The following is a 19440-nucleotide window of genomic DNA, read 5'->3' on the forward strand; positions in this document are numbered from 1 at the left end:
TTCCTGTTCTGACATGACAGTCCAGGGCCACCCCTTGTGCCAAGGTGAGGTCACCCTCGGTGGAGGAGCGATACCTTGTGTTCTGTTCTGGTAGCCTCCAACTTGATGACATGAATATCAATCTCTCCTTCCAGTGGAAAATATTTTCCCCTTACCCTCCCCTATTCTTCTGTTCCCCACTCTGGCCTCTTAGCTATTCTTACCCGTATTATCACCTTCCCCGGGTTCCCTCCTCCGTCCCTTTCTCCCATGGTCCACTGTCCTCTCCTGTCAGATTCCTTCCTCTCCAGGCCTTTATCTTTCCTACACTTGTAGGAAATGGCTTCACTTGTCACCTTCTAGCTAGCCTCCTTCCCCTCCCCCAACCTTTTTATTCTGTCGTTTTCCTTCCTAGTGCTGAAGAAGTGTCTCAGCTCAAAACATCGACTGGTTATTCATTTCCATAGATGCTGCCTGACCTGCTGAGTTCCTCCAGCACTTTGTGTGTGGCTTTGAATTTCCAGCATCTGCAGACTTCCTTGTGTTCATAGTTTATGCTAATCGATTCAGTAGGATTTTAGGCTTTTTAGTGCAATTCAAACTTTTACTGAATAATATCGGATGTTGTGCCAACATTTTTAACCTACTCCAGGGTCAATCTAACACAGCCTTTCTCAAACTTTTAGCCCTGGAGGAACCATCGAAATAATTTTCAGGTCTCGGGGAACCCCTGCATAAATATTATTATATCCAGAGCTTGCAATGTGTTAGCATGATCATTAAGTTGTAGATAATAATCCAAAAATAATTGTCAATGGTCTTGAGTAGAGAATGAATTTTTACCCAGCCTTTTTTTGGAAAAAAAGCAGTTAAGCTTAGCTTACCTTTCTTGAGATTTCTCAATGCAGAATCAAACTTGAGATAAGCACACCCGGATTTCACCTTCAACTGAAATGAGACAATTTTTGTCCTTGCTCTGATGCTTGTTAAACAAGAAAAAGCTTGCTCACACATGTAAGAAGTTGAAAACTGCAGCAAAATGTTCATTGCCTTCATACGAATGGCAGAAATCCAGAACTTGTCCAGGGGCAGGTCAGTAAATCTTGTCTTGGGTGCATGATCAGAGTGCAGCTCACAAAGTTCTTCATCTTCTCTCAAAGTCAAGTTCTCAGGCTGAGCAAAAGATTTAGAGAAAGGGTCCCTGCCCAGTCATACACTTGTTTTGAAAGGGAGGAAAAAATACTAATAAATTTTGTTTTGCAGTTCTTCCAGATGTTTTTCAATAAGACTCAAGACTTTTTGATATCCTGCTTCACTCTCAAGCCCAAGCAGCAGTGGAAACATTTCAAGATCTCCTTTTATAGCATCGTTTTTCCAAAGATTCCATTTCCTTTTAAATCCAAGAATCTTGTCACTTGAAGTCAAAATATTTTCTCCCGGGCCTTGCAGAGACTTGTTCTACTGGTTCATATGATGAAAAATGTCTGTTAAGCAGGCTAGTTTCTGCAGTCATTCTTCATCTTCAAAGCACTTGGCAAAATCTGGCATACTATTTTCCTGAAAGTACTCCTGCAATTCACCTTTCAGTTCCAACACCACGTTGAGAACTCTTCCTCTGCATTTCTGTATGTAGCAGGAGATTGGTGTGCTCTTTGTCCAGGTTTTTCAGTTTTTTAAACATTCTTGAGTGAACTGGTCTTGAAGCTACTAAATAACTTGCTTCCTGACTCCTTTTACTGACTGTGACTTTATTTTTGAAACCTTTAATCTGTTCGTTTGGAGGTTCCAATAGTCGTTTAAAATAATTAACATGTTTACATGTCATATGGCTGTGATTTGTAGTTAAGTGTCTTTTCAATTTTGCTGGAGCCATTGCTGCATTTGTAAGTTGTCTGCCACAGACTAGGCACAGTGGAATAGGGCAACTTGGATCACCGGTCCATGTAAAACCCATTGATAAGTAGCTTTCACTGTAAAGATATGGTCCTGGCTAACTACTTCAGCCCCACCCACAGTTTTTGTCTCCAGGACCCAGAAGAGGCTGGTGGACTTCTTCTGGGGCAAAAGGAGACATAGGGTCTCTGCTGTGGTCCTGAGTCTTCTGATCACAGAGGGCGGTCAGTCATTGGTGTGTGTGTGCACCCAGCTGGCGGTTCTCTGCCTCAGGACCCTGCAGAGATACCCACACTGTGACCACCCTCAGAGATGGCATGAACTGGCGATGTACTTTCTCCACTGGGGACAATGCCTGCAGGAAGGCATGCAGCTTCCAATGGACAGCATCAGCCATGCCTCTTTGAGGGATCTGCCTCACTTTTACTGAGAGCCTTAGAGGGTATGGAGTCTAGTCTCATCCAGACAGGGTGCCCTTGTGCTGGAGGGGGTGCTGCGAGGGGGACTGGTCCCTATCTTATCACAGTGCGTACAAGGGGCCCAGGGAAGTGGAGGAGTTGGGGCGGCACCACCACCTGATGAGCTGGAAGTGCTCGTCAGACCCAGGTCTCAGTATACCACGTGGGAGAAGGTCCCGCACATGTGAGCTGTCTCGCGGGGATGCCCACTGTGCCGTTCCACAATTCTTCAAAGTGTTTCTTGTACGAGCTGCTCTTGCACACCTTTCACTTTCTTGCCTTCGTCTGTTGACCAGGCTCACCTTTGCAATCTGCTTTACCGTCTGGCAGTGGAGGAGCTCTCCTGTATATTGGGGACGTGAGGTGACAGGTATTGAATAGGGTAGTACCGTGCAACAGGTCTTTAAGGAGGTTCACTGACACCCTGTCCACCTGTCCTTTCTGTGTCCGGGAGGAGTCAGTATATGTGAAGTGTGAGAGGCTGTAGCCTCTGTTTGAGTGTCTGAAGGGGTGGCTGCTCAGGTCCTGGTTGCACTTCAGCCCTGCGCTCCTCAAATACGGGCACCCCGCGCAGCGTGCAGAAGGGGGCGGATCATGAGGAGGATCTACTGGATCAAGGGCCATTCATGGGTCCAGGCATCGGGAAGCGGGGGGGAGGGAAAGATGTGGTTAGTGGTGGGATCCCGTTGGAGGTGGCGGAAGTTACGGAGAATAATATGTTGGATCCAGAGGCTGGTGGGGTGGTAGGTGAGGACCAGGGGAACCCTATTCCTAGTGGGGTGGCGGGAGGATGGAGTGAGAGCAGATGTGCGTGAAATGGGGGAGATACGTTTGAGAGCAGAGTTGATGGTGGAGGAAGGGAAGCTCCTTTCTTTAAAAAAGGACGACATCTCCCTCGTCCTGGAATGAAAAGCCTCATCCTGAGAGCAGATATGGCGGAGACGGGGGAATTGCAAGAAGGGGATGGCATTTTTGCAAGAGACAGGGTGAGAAGAGGAATAGTCCAGATAGCTGTGAGAGTCAGAAGGCTCATAGTAGACATCAGTGGATAAGCTGTCTCCAGAGATAGAGACAGAAAGATCTAGAGAGGGGAGGGAGGTGTCGGAAATGGACCAGGTAAACTTGAGGGCAGGGTGAAAGTTGGAGGCAAAGTTACTACCACTGAGCACATCTTTCCCTCCCCCCCCCCCCCACTTTCCGCAGGGATCGCTCCCTACGCGACTCCCTTGTCCATTCGTCCCCCCCATTCCTCCCCACTGATCTCCCTCCTGGCACTTATCCTTGTAAGCGGAACAAGTGCTACACATGCCCTTACACTTCCTCCCTTACCACCATTCAGGGCCCCAGACAGTCCTTCCAGGTGAGGCGACACTTCACCTGTGAGTCGGCTGGGGTGATATACTGCGTCCGGTGCTCCCAATGTGGCCTTCTATATATTGGCGAGATCCGATGCAGACTGGAAGACCGTTTCACTGAACACCTACGCTCTGTCCACCAGAGAAAGCAGGATCTCCCAGTGGCCACACATTTTAATTCCACATCCCATTCCCATTCTGATATGTCTATCCACAGCCTCCTCTACTGTAAAGATGAAGCCACACTCAGGTTGGAGGAACAACACCTTATATTCCGTCTGGGTAGCCTCCAACCTGATGGCATGAACATTGACTTCTCTAACTTCTGCTAATGCCCCACCTCCCCCTCGTACCCATCCTTTATTTATTTTTATACACACATTCTTTCTCTCACTCTCCTTTTTCTCCCTCTGTCCCTCTGACTATACCCCTTGCCCATCCTCTGGGTTTCCCCCACCCCTTGTCTTTTTCCCTGGGCCTCCTGTCCCATGATCCTCTCATATCCCCTTTGCCAATCACCTGTCCAGCTCTTGGCTCCATCCTTCCCCCTCCTGTCTTCTCCTATCATTTTGGATCCCCCCCTCCCCCTCTCATTTTCAAATCTCTTACTAACTCTTCCTTCAGTTAGTCCTGACGAAGGTTCTCTGCCTGAAACGTGGACTGTACCTCTTCCTAGAGATGCTGCCTGGCCTGCTGCGTTCACCAGCAACTTTGATGTGTGTTGCTACAAACATAACATTACCACTGTGCAAGACAGATGAATCAGTAACATTAAACTAGATTACAATTTGAAAACAAAACATGGTGACTGTTAAGGTAGAGGTAAAACACTGACTAGATTCACACAGGAGATTCTGCAGATGCCAAGAACCTTGAGCAACACACACCCAAAATGCTGATGGCACTCAGCAAGCAACACAGCATCTATAGAAATAAATAAAACAGCCAATGTTTTTGTCCTGAAGGATCTTATCCTAAAATGTCAACTGTTTACTCCTGTCCATAGATGTTACCCAACTTGCTAAGTTCCTCCAGCATTTTGCGTCTAGATTCACACAAGGCAATATTTTTTTCAGTAGGTCCAGTCAGAATTATACAAGTGAACACTCAAACAAGTAACAGTTGACTGATTGCTTTAACAAGTTTACAATCATTCATTACTGTTCATACCCATACATAAGCCTTTGCAAAAAGTCTTCACAGAAAAAAACACAAACTTGAAAAAGTACAAATTGTCCTCCTAATAACAAAATAACAAACAGATGCTGTAATATTATGTCAATATGATACCAAGAACCTCAGGAATTAAGGACACTGTTCATTCACAATATGAATTCTGGTCAACTCCAGGAAAGCTCCAACATGTGATCCTAGCGCTCGCAGTGGCGGGCAGTGACCGAACAGCCCCATACCAATCTCAGTCCAGTACGGCAGTGCGCAGTAGGACTGTGCTTATTTGGTTGAGTCCATTCTCAGTATTTGATGCGAGATAGGGGAGGGCATTGATCATTGGTGAGCATTGTATTGCATGGAAGGGAGGATGATAGGCTGATAATTGGGAGCGCTGTATTACACGGAGGGGAGGACAGTAGGCCAATAACTGGTGAGCTCTGTATTGGACGGAGGGGAGGACAGTAGGCTTATGAGGAACGCTGTATTGCACAGAGGGGAGGACGGTAGGTTGATAATTGGTGAGTGCTATATTGTATGGAGGGGAGAACAGTAGGCTTATGGGGAGTGCTGCGTTGCATGGAGGGGAGGACAGTGCGTTTTCTGAACATCGAATGGACTCGCCCAACTCGGGCTGTGACATCAGCCTCTCCCTCTCGAATTACCTCCATCAACTTACACATCACTGAGTTATGGGAGCGAACAAACTACCGGTGTGGTAGAAAATTGGAGGGAAATTTTCATTCTAAAGGCAGTCCAGTGCGGCGATTTTTGAAGAGGTATAAGATGGAAGAGGAAGATTCTGGGCCAAGGTCTAAGGACAATTCTGATAAGGTTAATGATGAAGAACTACAATCTTCTGAGTCATTTCACTTCTCTAGTGCAACAACAGACACAAGAAGTCCGTCTTTTTATTTTACGAAACTATACAAGTTTATTTGATTCTGAGATACATCCTGCGGATGCGCTGGGACACATCATCAGTGATGTAACCTGGGGTCATCGGGTGTTTCAGATGTTTCAACATCATACACCCTCGCCCAAGCAACCCAGCCGGGGTTGATCAGACCCCAGCTTGTGCCCCAGCAGCACTGGCCCACTGATCACCCCTCCTGATCCATAGCTACCTGGAGGCTCTCTCAGCGACCTCTGTGATGGTCCTGATGGCTTTCCTCTTGCCAGTCCCAGTGATGCCAAGTAGGGTGTAGACTCTGCAGAGTGAGCGGCCAGCAAAACCCATTGATAACAGATACACCAAGTACAAACATTAAATATGAATAAATTCAAATTAAAATATGATTACTATTGTTTATAAAACAGTCAGTTCCCGGGGGGGGGGCACCGCTCCCGAAATCCCCCGGTGCTCCCATTGTGACAGCATGCTCCCTCACCAAGGACAGCTGGGCATGAACGTATCCTCAGAAGAGGGGCAGGCAGTCGGCCCAGCTTTCTCCCTGAGCCTCCTGTCCCATGATCCTCTCGTATCCCTTTTGCCAATCACTTGTCCAGCTCTTGGCTCCATCCCTCCCCCTCCTGTCTTCTCCTATCAGTTTGGATCTCCCCTCCCCCTCCCACTTTCAAATCTCTTACTAACTCTTCCTTCAGTTAGTCCTGACGAAGGGTCTCGGCCTGAAACGTCGACTGTACCTCTTCCTAGAGATGCTGCCTGGCCTGCTGCGTTCACCAGCAACTTTGACGTGTGTTGCTTGAATTTCCAGCATCTGCAGAATTCCTGTTGTTTATGTTATGTTTGTGTTGCTTTTTCATATTTTTCTATAATACTCTTGTCTATGCAATTTATTTACATCCTGATATCCACCAATATCTATGGTTCACTGCACTTTTATGCATCTGAAGTATTTACAGCACAGGAAAGGATCAGTTCGCACATTAGGTTTATGTCTGTATTTATGCCCCTCATGAGCTTTGTCCCATCTCGCCATCAATTCTCTTGCTCTTATCCAGTTTTCATTTAATGCATCCATGTTATTCCCTTTAACCACTTCCCATGGTACTAATCTTCTGTGTAAAGAATTCAAAAAGGCTTGTTTATTTCATAATCGTTATTGTATTTATGATCTGTATATATGGTCACACCTGCATAGAAACATCTGTGTAACTTCTTGCAGCTTCAAGTCTGCCACCAAGGATCCAGCTTATCAAAACACTCACCAATTAATCATTGTATTGATTGTTTGTTGTCCTAATCTCTGAGCTACAGAGAAAATGTGATCATTTCTTGCATCCTGCGTAATTCCATCTTCTTGGAAGACTTTGATTTCTTATTGAGGACATTTTCTGGACCTTTTCTTGTGCTGTTCAATTAAGCCAGCCATTTAGGAGCCTGACAAGCTAGGGATAGTGGACTACGCTGCATCAGAGTCTGATTTTCTCATTCCAACTGAAGTCCCAGTGTTCATCTGCCAAATCTAGCATAAACTGCTGATTGGCAATCTAGAATTAATATTTTATAATACTTGACCAAATATGTGTCTTGTATCATATTAATATCGCAAAATGGTGAATATTTTGCTTGTCAAACACTTTATTGTATCTTTTTCAGCTCAGTGTGATATCTAGCTGAGCAAAATGAGCACAGGAATTATTCTTAGATATACAGTCAGAGAGCCTTGGAATCAATCACATGCCATAGAAATAGGCTGTTCGGCACCACATCTACATGGACCATTATACTTGTCGATACTAGTCCCATTTACCTGTATTTGGTCTGTACTTTTCTATGTGTTGTTGATTCAAGTGACTGTCAATATGCTTTTAAATGTAGTGAGATACCTGTCCACCATCTCCTCAGGCAGCATGTTTAAGATCCTAACCACTGACAAAAACATTTCCCCTTGGATCCCTTCTAAAACTCACTTTGTTGTTATTCCCTGTTGCTTAAGTCAGCCGTGCTAAGGGGAACATGGTATCTTCACTATCTGTTCCCTCATAGTTTCATATATCTCTATCAGGTCATCCTTCAGGTTAATCCTGTCTAGGGAAAACAGACCCAGTCTATCCAATCCCTTTGAAACAAACTACATGTTGGAATAGAGGAGATTGAGGGAGTGACCTAATACAGGTGCATAAGATCATGAGAGGCATAGACAGAGTGAAAGCACTTGGTCTTTTTCCCCAGGAGCAGGTCATAAAATAGCTATAGATTCAAGATGAAAGGTGAGAGATTTTCAGGGGACATCAGGGTGCCTTCACACAAAGGGTTGTGCATGTTTTGACTGAGTTACCAGAAATAGTGGTTAAGGTGAGCACATCAGCAATACTTAAAAACCATCTAGATTAGTATGTGGATAGGAGAGGTTTCAAGGGTTAAATGAAGGCAGATGACACTAGCTCACTGGCCAGCACAGTTGCATGAATGAGGTGGGCTGAAAGGCCTGTTCCTTGCACTATTTGTCTACAAGCCATTAACAATTATAACAAACATTGTGTCCCAGCATTAATCCTTGTGGTATGACTTTGGTCACAGGATCCCCATCAGAAAAGCACTCTGTCTTCTATAGCCAAGTCAATGTTAGATCCAATTTGCTAATTTTCATTGGATCCTACAGGCTCCAATTTTGGCCAATTCATAATCACTCAATCAATATTACTAGGGTAGATAATATATTTCTTTTTAATATCTCATTACTGTTCATTGGAGCTTTGGTATAAGGGTGCTGCATATATTGCAAACATCTTATTACTTGTGAAGTATTCTTAATGTCCTGAAGTCTTTGAAATACCTCAAACAAAATCAGAAAGTAACTCATAAACCTGGCATAAGCTTCTGATATTTTCAGTTTTTGCTTTGGTTTTACAGTGTTTGCAGTTTTTTGATTTTCTTAAAAATTCGTATATCTATATATACTTACTGTAATTGACTTATTTTTTTCTCTTTGTGTATTATCAAGATTGCATTGTACTGCTGTCACTAAGTTAATAAATTTTACGACATATGCTTGTGATATTAACCCTAATTCTGATTATCTTTAATGTGTACTAATGGTGATTGCTTGCCAAATTATCCACACCACAGTTCTCAGACTTTTATTTTCCCTTTCTTCACTGCAGACTGTTCATTAATGAGAAGCACATGGAAGACCCTGCTGTGCGAGAGCATTTGCAGCTTGATTCAAATGCAGCACCTGACTTCAGAGTTCATATACTCCCGTATGGATCTGTTCTGAGTGAACTACGGGCTATTTGTTCCAATATGAATTCCAAGGAAAAGGTCTGGATCAGTAGCAAAGCCAGCCATGCTCTTTCAGAAGCGATCCCAAAGGTTTGTCATCACTGATATTAATCTGACCAAACAAACCTGAAATCTTGTTGATTATAATCATAATGTATATAGCTCAAGCTTTGTTAGCAAGACAGGTATCCAAAGTAAAAGTTATCAGGAAATGGTAATTATATTGAGCTTTTAAGAGTGTATTATGACTCTGACATTTATTTAAACTCTGGGCTGCACAGGCATTGAAATTGTTCACCTTATTCTAAAGCGGACATGGATTCCAGTTGCCACTTTAGAAGATCTTAAAGGAGTAGGGAAGATTTGTCCTCACAATGATTATCCTACTGAGAAAAGTTGTCTAGCTTTACCTTGTCCTGCATTAATTGTTGACAACTGCAGATTGTTCTCAGCACCATACTGTTGAAGAAACAGATGAAAATGGCTGGTGATGATTTGCCATTAATCAAGAAGCTCTGAACCCCTTCATTAAATATACCCAATGACTTCACCTGCACAGCTGTCTGCGACAATGAATTCTGCAGATTCACCACCCTCTGGCTAAAGAAATTCTTTCTCATCTCTGTGCATAATGGATGTGCCTTTATTCTGAAGCTGTGCCCTCTGCTCCTAGACTCACCTACTATAGGAAACATCCTTTCCACATCCACTAGAATACAAAGTCTGCAGATACTGGAAATCCAAAACAACAGACACAAAACTCTGCAGATCAGGCTGCATCAATGGAAAAGTCAATATTTTGGGCCAAGACCCTTCTTCAGGACTCTGTGTTCCTTCACTCTATCTAAAGCGTTTCAGTGACATCCCTCTCATTCTTCTAAACTCCAGTGTGTACAGGCCCAGAGCCATCAAAAGCTCCTCTTATGTTAACCCTTTCATTCCTGGGAATATTCTTGTGAACTTCCTTTGAACTCTCTCCAATGCCAGCACATCTTTTCTTAGGTAAGGGGCCCAAAACTGCTCTCAATACTCCAATACTCCAGTGCAGTCTGTTCAATGCCTTATAAAGCCTCAGCAATGCATTCTTACTTTTGATTTCTTGTCTCTCGAAGTGAATGTAAACATTGCATCCCCTTCCTTACCGACTCAGCTTGCAAGTTAACCATCAAAGGAATCCTGCATGAGCACTCCCAAGTCCCTTTGTACGTCTGATTTTTGAATTTTCTCCCATTTAGAAAATAGTCCACACCATTATTCCTTCTACCAAAGTGCATGACAATGCACTTCCCTGCATTATATTCCAATTGCCACTTCTTTGTTCATTCCCTCAATCTGCCCATGTTCTTCTGCAGACACCCTAGATCCTCAGCACTTCCTGCCCCTCCATCTATCTTCATATTGTCTGCAAACCTGGCCACAAAACTATCAATTCCTTAATCTGTATCATTGACATATGACATGAAAAGAAGCAGTTCCAACACAGACCCCTGCGAAATACCGCTAGTTATGGCAGCTGACTCAAGAAAGTTCCTTTATTCCTACTCTTTGCTTTCTGTTTTGGAGGGTCAGACACCCTGAGCTGATAGGCTGGTCCTGGACTTATTTCATAATTTACTGGCATAATTTACATATTACTATTTAACTATTTATGGTTCTATTACTATTTATTATTTATGGTGCAACTGTAACGAAAATCAATTTCCTCCGGCATCAGTAAAGTATGACTATGACTATATGACTGTCAGTCGGCCAGTAATTCAAGAAACTATTGTTGTGCTGACCTTTTAACATACTCCAAGATCAAACTTGCGCTTCCTTCTAGTATAACCGTCCATTTTGTTCATCCATGTGCCTACCTAAGAGTCTTAAATATCCCTGATGTATCTGCCTATACCCGCACCCATGGCAACATGTTCTAAGCACCCACCACTTTATCTGAAAAAATTACCTCTGACATCCTCCTGTAAAATTATGCCTTTTATTACATGTTTCTGGCCTATGAAAGAGGCAAGCGCTGTTGACTTTATCAAAGCCTCATCATTTTATACACCTCTGTCAAGTCGCCTATCATCCTTCTTATCTAGAATTCATATAGACTTTGGTTCACGTGTTTACAGAAAGCAAGTTGAGAAAATGTCCTGTTAGGTGCATGCTCTGGGTAGCCTGCATCAACACAGAGCTGATATACCATCACTTTGTCATTGTCTTTGCTAAATGTTGACAATTTCAACCTGACAGATTGTCAGGCTGATCAGGGGTTATTTTATCTTTTGACAGTGCTTCATTCAGCACTGGCATTAAATCACTTATCCAGAACTGAATGGCTTACAGAAGAGGAAATGACAGGAATGCAGATCAGATTGGATAGTAATTGAAGAAGATTATACCTACCCTGCTGTGCATTTCAATTTTATTTGTATTTAGTTCCATTTTTGAGCTCTTGCTGTCTTTTAAATCCTTCATGAAAGTAATGCATTAAGCAGACCTCAGATACAAGAATTTCAGATGTACAGACTACGCATTTGGCTTCCAACTCATGCCTTCAAAATTGTCATAACTTCCTGTATGTTATTGGCTCTCTTTCTTCCTGTCAAAGTGTGGCCAAGGCCAGAATCTCACTGTGGTATTAAGTGTAGATCTGACAGTCTTTAAATAAAAGTGGGAGATCAGCAACACAGTAATTCCCAAAAGTTAGTGCAGCTTTTTATTGATGTGGTTTGTGCGCAGCACAGTTGAAGGTTGGTAATGGGACAAGCTTTAATTTTTGTGGGTAAACATATAAAATTAGAGTTTGTAATCATGATAGTGTAGCAGTTAGCACAATCACTTTACAGTGATCACTAATTTGGGTTAATTCTGCCACTGTCTGTAAGGAGATTTTATGTTCTCCCCCTGACTCTGTGAATTTCCTCTGGTTACTTTGGTTTCCTCCCACATTCCAAAGACATATGGGTTAGGGTTAGTAAATTGTGAGCATGCCATGTTGGCACTGGAAGTGCAGAAACACTTGCAGGCTACCCTGGAACAACCCTCAGACTTGACGTAAAGTGATGCATTTCATTGTGTGTTTTGTTGTACATGTGACAAATAAAGTTAATCTACACCAATCTCAGCAGCAGGTTGTATTCCTCTCCTAGTTTATGCTTCCATTGACTCAAAAAGAGTAATGAGGAGAGATGTTCAATAGGTGGCTAAACTATTGGCACTCATTTAAATGGCTGACAAAATTTGTCTCTAAATGTTTTTAGTTACTGGTTTTCTCATTTCACAATATGTCAAAATTGTAGAACAAGAATTGAATTGAGCATTAATAAACTATATTTATTTTGATTTCAACAGATGCTGAGGCTGCAGACGGTTTACACTCCAGTCTGCATTGCAAAAGCTATAAAGAATCCAACAGAGATTGAAGGCATGAGGCGAGCCCATGTGAGTAACTTGATCATTAGTTTCCTCCTAGAATTTTTGTACTTGCTTTCATGTCTGGAACGTTTTAGTTATCTTGAACCATTGAAAATGGCACTTGTACATAATCTACCTGCAATATCACTGTTCCAATATATTTTTTTAGTGTGTGCAAATTAATGGGAGTATTTTATATCAATGCAAGATCTTGCCTTTTTGTTAATTTGAATTGTTCTTGGTCAAATTAATCAATTTAAGCTTCAATTTTTGCAGTACTTTGAGCCTACTGTAGTATTTTTGCTTGAGTACTGTAAGGGTACTTGCAAGATATTTTTCTTGCATGAATTTCTGCAGTTGCCTGCTTCTCATCAGGTTATGACCTCCAGCACAAGGTGTTGGATTTTAGGTGGGTCTTGCTATCCCCATTTGAGGGGAAAATGTTTGCAATCCTTTAAAAAGTAAACACAGAATCATGCAGGCATGATAAAAGAAATAGCTGGGAATTAACTAATTTGTTGTATGTTTTTAAATGCCAGATTAAAGATGCAGTAGCTCTCTGTGAATTGTTTGCTTGGCTTGAGAAGGAGGTAAGAAATCTTACATTTGTTATTGCTGGGATTGTTTCACAGTTTTCGTTGTTCATTGGAACTCATTAACGATCATGAAACACCTTCTATAATAACCTTCTATAGAATATTTGTAACAACATCATTCCTTGTATTCACTTTTTTGCCAGTTTCTTTTTGTATTTCTATTGTACTGATTTATCTGCTAAAACTGGAACTTTGCAGGTTCCAAAAGGCAAAATAACTGAAATAGATGCTGCAGACAAAGTTGCAGAATTACGCAGGTAAGGCTGGCATGTGTTTATCATTAAATGAAATATGTGAAACAAGCTAAACACTGTTCCCTATTTCATAGGGAATTTGAGGAGATTTGCTGAGATGGCAAGTATGCAGAATGAGAGGCAATTTGAGGAGACTAAATCTTATATTTTTGCAAAATTTAATAGAGCAAGATTTGCATGATTGGCAAAATTGCTCCAGCTGACCAGGTTAATTGACAATAGACAATAGGTGCAGGAGTAGGCCATTCAGCCCTTTGAGCCAGCACCACCATTCACTGTGATTATGGCTGATCATCCACAATCAGTACCCTTTTCCTGCCTTCTCCCCATATCCCTTCACTCTGCTATCTTTAAGAGCTCTTTCTAACTCTTTCTTGAAAGAATCCAGAGAATTGGCCTCCACTGCCTTCTGAAGCAGAGCATTCCACAGAACCACAACCCTCTGTGTGAAAAAGTTTTTCCTCAACTCTGTTCTAAATTGTTGACCCCTTATTCTTAAACTGTGGCCTCTGGTTCTGGACTCCCCCAACATCGGGAACATGTTTCCTGCCTCTAGCATGTCCAATCCCTTAATAATCTTATATGTTTCAATCAGATCCCCTCACATCCTTCTAAATTCCAGTGTATACAACCCTAGTCGCTCCAATCTTTCAACATATGACAGTCCCGCCTTCCCGGGAATTAACCTCGTGAACCTACGCTGCACTCCCTCAATAGCTAGAATGTCCTTCCTCAAATTTGGAGACCAAAACTGTACACAATACTCCAGGTGTGGTCTCACCAGGGCCCTGTACAACTGCAGAAGGACCTCTTTGCTCCTATACTCAACTCCCCTTGTTATGAAAGCCAGCATGCCATTAGCTTTCTTCACTGCCTGCTATACCCGCATGCTTACTTTCAGTGACTGATGAACAAGGACACGTAGATCTTGTTGTACTTCCCCTTTTCCTAACTTGACACCATTCAGTTAGTAATCTGCCTTTCTGTTCTTGCCACCAAAGTGGATAACCTTACATTATCCACATTAAACTGCATCTGCCATGCATCTGCCCACTCACCCAACCCTGCATTCTCATAAAATCCTCCTCACATTTCACACTGCCACCCAGCTTTGTGTCATCTGCAAATTTGCTAATGTTACTTTTAATCCTTTCACCTAAATCATTAATGTATATTGTAAATAACTGCGGTCCCAGCACCGAGCCTTGCGGTACCCCACTAGTCCATTTTCATAGTTACATTCTCAAAAAATTCCAGAAGATTAGTCAAGCGTGATTTTCCCTTTGTAAATCCATGCTGACTTGGACCTATCCTGCCACTGCTATCCAAATATGCTGCTATTTCATCTTTTATAATTGATTCCAGCATCTTCCCCACCACTGATGTCAGACTGACTGGTCTATAATTGCCTGTTTTCTCTCTCCCTCCTTTCTTAAAAAGTGGGATAACATTACCTACCCTCCAATCTGCAGGAACTGATCCTGAATCTATAGAACATTGGAAAATGATTACCAATGCGTCCACGATTTCTAGAGCCACCTCCTTAAGTACCCTGGGAAGCAGACCATCAGGCCCTGGGGATTTATCAGCCTTCAGTCCCATCAGTTTATCCAACACCATTTTCTGCCTGATGCGAATTTCCTTCAGTTCCTCTTTCCACTATTACATCTGGCAGATTGTTTGTGTCTTCCCTAGTGAAGACAGGTCCAAAGTACCTGTTCAACTCATCTGCCATTTCCTTGTTCCCCATAATAATTTCACCAGTTTCTGTCTTCAAGGGCCCAACTTTGGTCTTAACTAATTTTTTCCTCTTCACATACCTAAAGAAGCTTTTACTATCCTCCTTTATATTCTTGGCTAGCTTACCTTCGTACCTCATCTTTTCCCCCTGTATTGCCTTTTTAGTTATCTTCTGTTGCTCCTTAAAAGTCTCCCATTCCTCTGGCTTCCCACTCATCCTTGCTATGTTATACTTCCTCTCTTTTATACTGTCCTTGGCTTCCCTTGTCATCCACAGTCGCCCCTTACTCCCCTTAGAATCTTTCCTCTTCCTTGGAATGAACTGATCCTGCATCTTCTGTATTATTCCCAGAAATACCTGCCATTGTTGTTTCACTGTCATCCCTGCAAGGATATCTTTCCAGTCAACTTTGGCCAGCTCCTCTCTCATGGATCCATAGTCCCCTTTGTTCAACTGCGATGCTGACACTTCCGATCTTCCCTTCTCCCTCTCAAATTGTAGATTGAAACTTATCATATTATGGTTACTACCTCCTAATGGCTCTATTACCTGGAGTTCCCTTATCAAATCTGGTTCATTACACAACACTAAATCCAGAATTGCCTTCTCCCTGGTAGGCTCTAATACAAGCTGCTCTAAGAAGCCATCTCTGAGGCATTCCACAAACTCCCTTTCTTGGGGTCCAGTATCAACCTGATTTTCCCAGTATGCCTGCATGTTGAAATCCCCCATAACAACCGTAGTATTACCTTTGCGACATGCCAATTTTAACTCTTGATTTAACTTGCACCCTATATCCAGGCTACTGTTTGGGGGCCTGTAGGTAACTCCCATCAGGGTCTTTTTGCCATTACAGTTTCTCAGTTCTATCCATACTGACTCTGCATCTCCTGATTCTGTCTCTCTCCGCCCCCCCTCCCCCGCAAGTGACTGAATTTCATTCCTCACCAACAGAGCCACCCTCTGCCAACCTGTCTGTCCTTACGATAGGATGTATATCCCATAATATTCATTTCCCAGCCCTGGTCCTCTTGCAGCCATGTCTCTTGTTATTCCCACAACATCATATTTGCCAATTTCCAACTGAGCTTCAAGCTCATCCACTTTATTTCTTGTACTCCGTGCATTCATATATAGTACTTTTAATCCTTTTAAAGTAATACTTTTATTCCCCTCACCTTTCACATCGATTCCTATTGCACTTGGCCATACTCTCCAATCCCTTTCTGAGCTTTCTGCCCCTTTAATTCTGTTGTCTTTCTTAACTTTTCTTATTCTCTCTTTCCCCTTAACTCCATTCTTATATTTCCAGTTCATCCTCCCCCCCCCCCCCCCACTACCTAGTTTAAACACACCCGTGTAGCAGTGGCAAACCTGCCTGCCAGAACACTGGTCCCCCGTCTGTTAATTGGGGAGCTCTCTTGATGTTCATTAGACATTTGATCAGGTTAAGGTCAGGACTCTGACTTGACCACTCAAGAACATCTATTTATTTGAAGCCACTCCATGATTGCTCTAGCAGTGTGCTGCTGAAATATGAACAACTTCTTCAATTTAAGCTTTCTGGCAGAGGCGAGCAGGTTTTTATCCAGACTCTCCCTGTATTTAGCAGCATTCGTCTTCCCATCCATCCTGACCAGATTTCCAGTCCCTGCTGCTGAAAAGCATCTGCATACCATGATGTTACCTCCACCATACTTTACAGTAGGGATGGTGTTACCCGGCTGATGCACCGTATTAGATTTATACCAATATTAGATTTACTGCTTAGTGTTGAGGCCAAGAAGTTCCACTTTCGTCTCATCTGACTGCAAGACCTTCTCCCAAATTTTTGCAGTACCTTCTAAGTGATGCTTTGCAAAGTCTTTAGGGGCAAGGAAATTTTTTTTTTATTTTTTAGCCATGTCTTTTTCCTTGCCACCCTTCTGTAAATATTCTTTTTGTGGAAGGCCTTAAAGATTCTGGAGCAATGACTCCATCTCCAATTGCAGCCACTGATTTCTGCAGCTCACTCAGTGTGACTGTTAGCGCCACAGTAGCCTCTTTCAGGAGTGCCATTCTTCTTCTGGCAACTAAGTTTTGAGGGGTGGCCTGACTTTAATATATTTTAATCCTACTTTAATATTTTAATTCTACTTTAATATATTTTAAATTTAGAAAATGGGACAGTAAAATGTGAAAATGATTGTGAGGGCTGAATACTTTTTCAGGGCACTGTATGTGCATCAAGGGAAAGAATATTAGTAATTATTTTTATCAAAGTAACATAGAAAAATCATTGTACTTTTTCATGTCTTTTTCTGTATACCAAGGTAGAAATCTGGAAGTAGGCTATCTGCTCCCTGTCATGGTCTAGAAAGATTTCAATGAAGGGCTGCAGAAAATGAACATACAAGGTTGATAGCTCCCTCCTTGAAGAATCTACTCCTCATCTGAACTTTTAAAATCAAATTCTGATGTTATTTAATAACTTGAATCAAACAATGGAAGTAAAATAACAATTACGAGCCTGCAGTTAAAAAACATTGAATTAAGCAAGTGCTTTGAATTCAATGCCGCCTGGCTATAATCAATCTGTACTTTTTAATGAAGAAATCATTTTATGGTGGTCTGTATTCTGTCTGATTTGCTCATTGAAACTACCTCATTGCATGATTCAATGGCACTATTTTGATTATGTAGGACTTTAGGGTTTGTATAAAACTCCTTAGGCTCGGCAGACACTCCAACATGCCTTATATCCCTGTGTTTTTTTCCCTGCTCAGTATACAAGTTCGGGGGTAGGTAGAGTCCCAGACACCCAGCTTCAATCCTGACCTCCTGGTGTTAACTGTGCAGAGTTTGCATTTTCTCCCGGTGATTATGTTGCACCGATTGTATAGTGAGTGATAGAACCTAGAAAGAGCTAATTGGAATGTTGGGAGAATTAAATTAAGTTTATTGGATGGCATTGACTTGCTGGGCAGAAGGATCTATTTCCATGCTGTGTGACTTACAGAATTAAAACAGGATTATTGGATGTAATACGAGATAACCAGTAATTTATTGCAAGAATAGTTTGTGGTTTAATTGATTATGAGTTTTGCAATTTCAAAGACAATTTTTAAAATATTGCTTGTTTTAATTCCCTTATTAATGTTTTGCAGCCAGCAAGAAAAATTTGTAGGCTTAAGCTTTTCCAGTATCTCCAGCAGTGGCCCAAACAGTGCAGTTATTCACTACAGGTAACAAATAATTAGACTGAATTCAGAGTTAAAAGTGCTCATCTTTGAGAGTTTTGTTTAAGATCTATGAGACTATTTCTCCTAAGTACTAAATGGTTAACCATATATGTAAATAATGATTAAATCTCTTCCTATTTCTTCAAGAATAAGAATGAATAGGGAGAACTGAAAACAGAAATAATAGAATAAGATAATATTGATTATGTTAGTGGTAAATAATAGTGATCAAGAGGAGGACTTTAGAACCTTTTCTGATTAGCTTCCAAATTTATCCCTGTGGCTATTACTATGGAAATTCTGAATTATTGATCAGAAAGTGCGCAAGTGTGTCCTTGATTCCCCTCAGTACAATGCAATGTATTAATAAGGAAGGCATTTTGCCTTAAGAATGAAAAGCTTGCTATCATTCTGGCAAAACAGATGGTACATTCCTTAGTGAGTTTAAATGAGATACTTTAATAAGTTTTCCTGTCATTTTAATAGTGAGTGTCACATGGAACATGGGAGCAGATGTGGACTATAGTAGCATGATTAGTTTACTCAGCTTCTCAGCTTGCCGTGCCATTTAACATAGTCTTGGCTGATCGAATTATAATCAATTCCATGTACCCTGCTAACCATAGTAACGTTTCAGATACTCAAAGACTTTGTTTTCACTGCCTTCTAAAGAAGAGACTCATGGCTGTATGAGTAAAATTCTTATGTCACCTCTGTCTTGCATGGGTGACCCTCTGCTGTTGAATGGTGACCACTAATAATGATTCTGTCATAAGTAAAAAAAAGCATTCTTCACTAGATCCATCCTGTTACATCACTCAGGGTTTTGTTTCAATCAAGTAGTTCTCTATCCTAACTCAAGTGTTTACACGTCTAGCCTATTTAACCTATCCTTGTAAGATAACTTGCCTATTACAGGTATTAGTTTAATAAATCATCCTTAAGTTGCATTCAAAGCACTCACATCCTTCCATTTGGAGGGGGACTGGTACTGTGCATAGTCTTTTAAATGTGATCACATTAATTCCCTATATGGCTGAAGCATAACTCCCCACATTTTAACCAGTTCTCCTGGCAATGTGATAGCATGCTTAATTGCTTGCAGTATCTGTGTATTGGCATTTTGCAATTTGTGCATCTGGACACCCAGTTCCTCCTGCATGTAGAACTCTACAATTT

General features: G+C 41.9%; 1 protein-coding gene across 3 annotated transcripts in view; it reads left to right on the forward strand.

The window, feature by feature from the left end:
* Positions 1-19440, forward strand: part of xpnpep1 (X-prolyl aminopeptidase (aminopeptidase P) 1, soluble) — a 122417-nt gene that overhangs the window by 37058 nt on the left and 65919 nt on the right. For all 3 annotated transcript variants that reach the window (XM_072238881.1, XM_072238880.1, XM_072238879.1), the window contains 5 exons: positions 8927-9137; positions 12387-12476; positions 12989-13039; positions 13244-13302; positions 18187-18264. In XM_072238881.1, coding sequence (XP_072094982.1) covers positions 8927-9137; positions 12387-12476; positions 12989-13039; positions 13244-13302; positions 18187-18264 — 489 coding nt within the window. The remainder of the gene's footprint in view (positions 1-8926; positions 9138-12386; positions 12477-12988; positions 13040-13243; positions 13303-18186; positions 18265-19440) is intronic.

The sequence above is a fragment of the Mobula birostris genome, chromosome 21 (assembly GCF_030028105.1).
Source record: "Mobula birostris isolate sMobBir1 chromosome 21, sMobBir1.hap1, whole genome shotgun sequence".
Taxonomy (NCBI): domain Eukaryota; kingdom Metazoa; phylum Chordata; class Chondrichthyes; order Myliobatiformes; family Myliobatidae; genus Mobula; species Mobula birostris.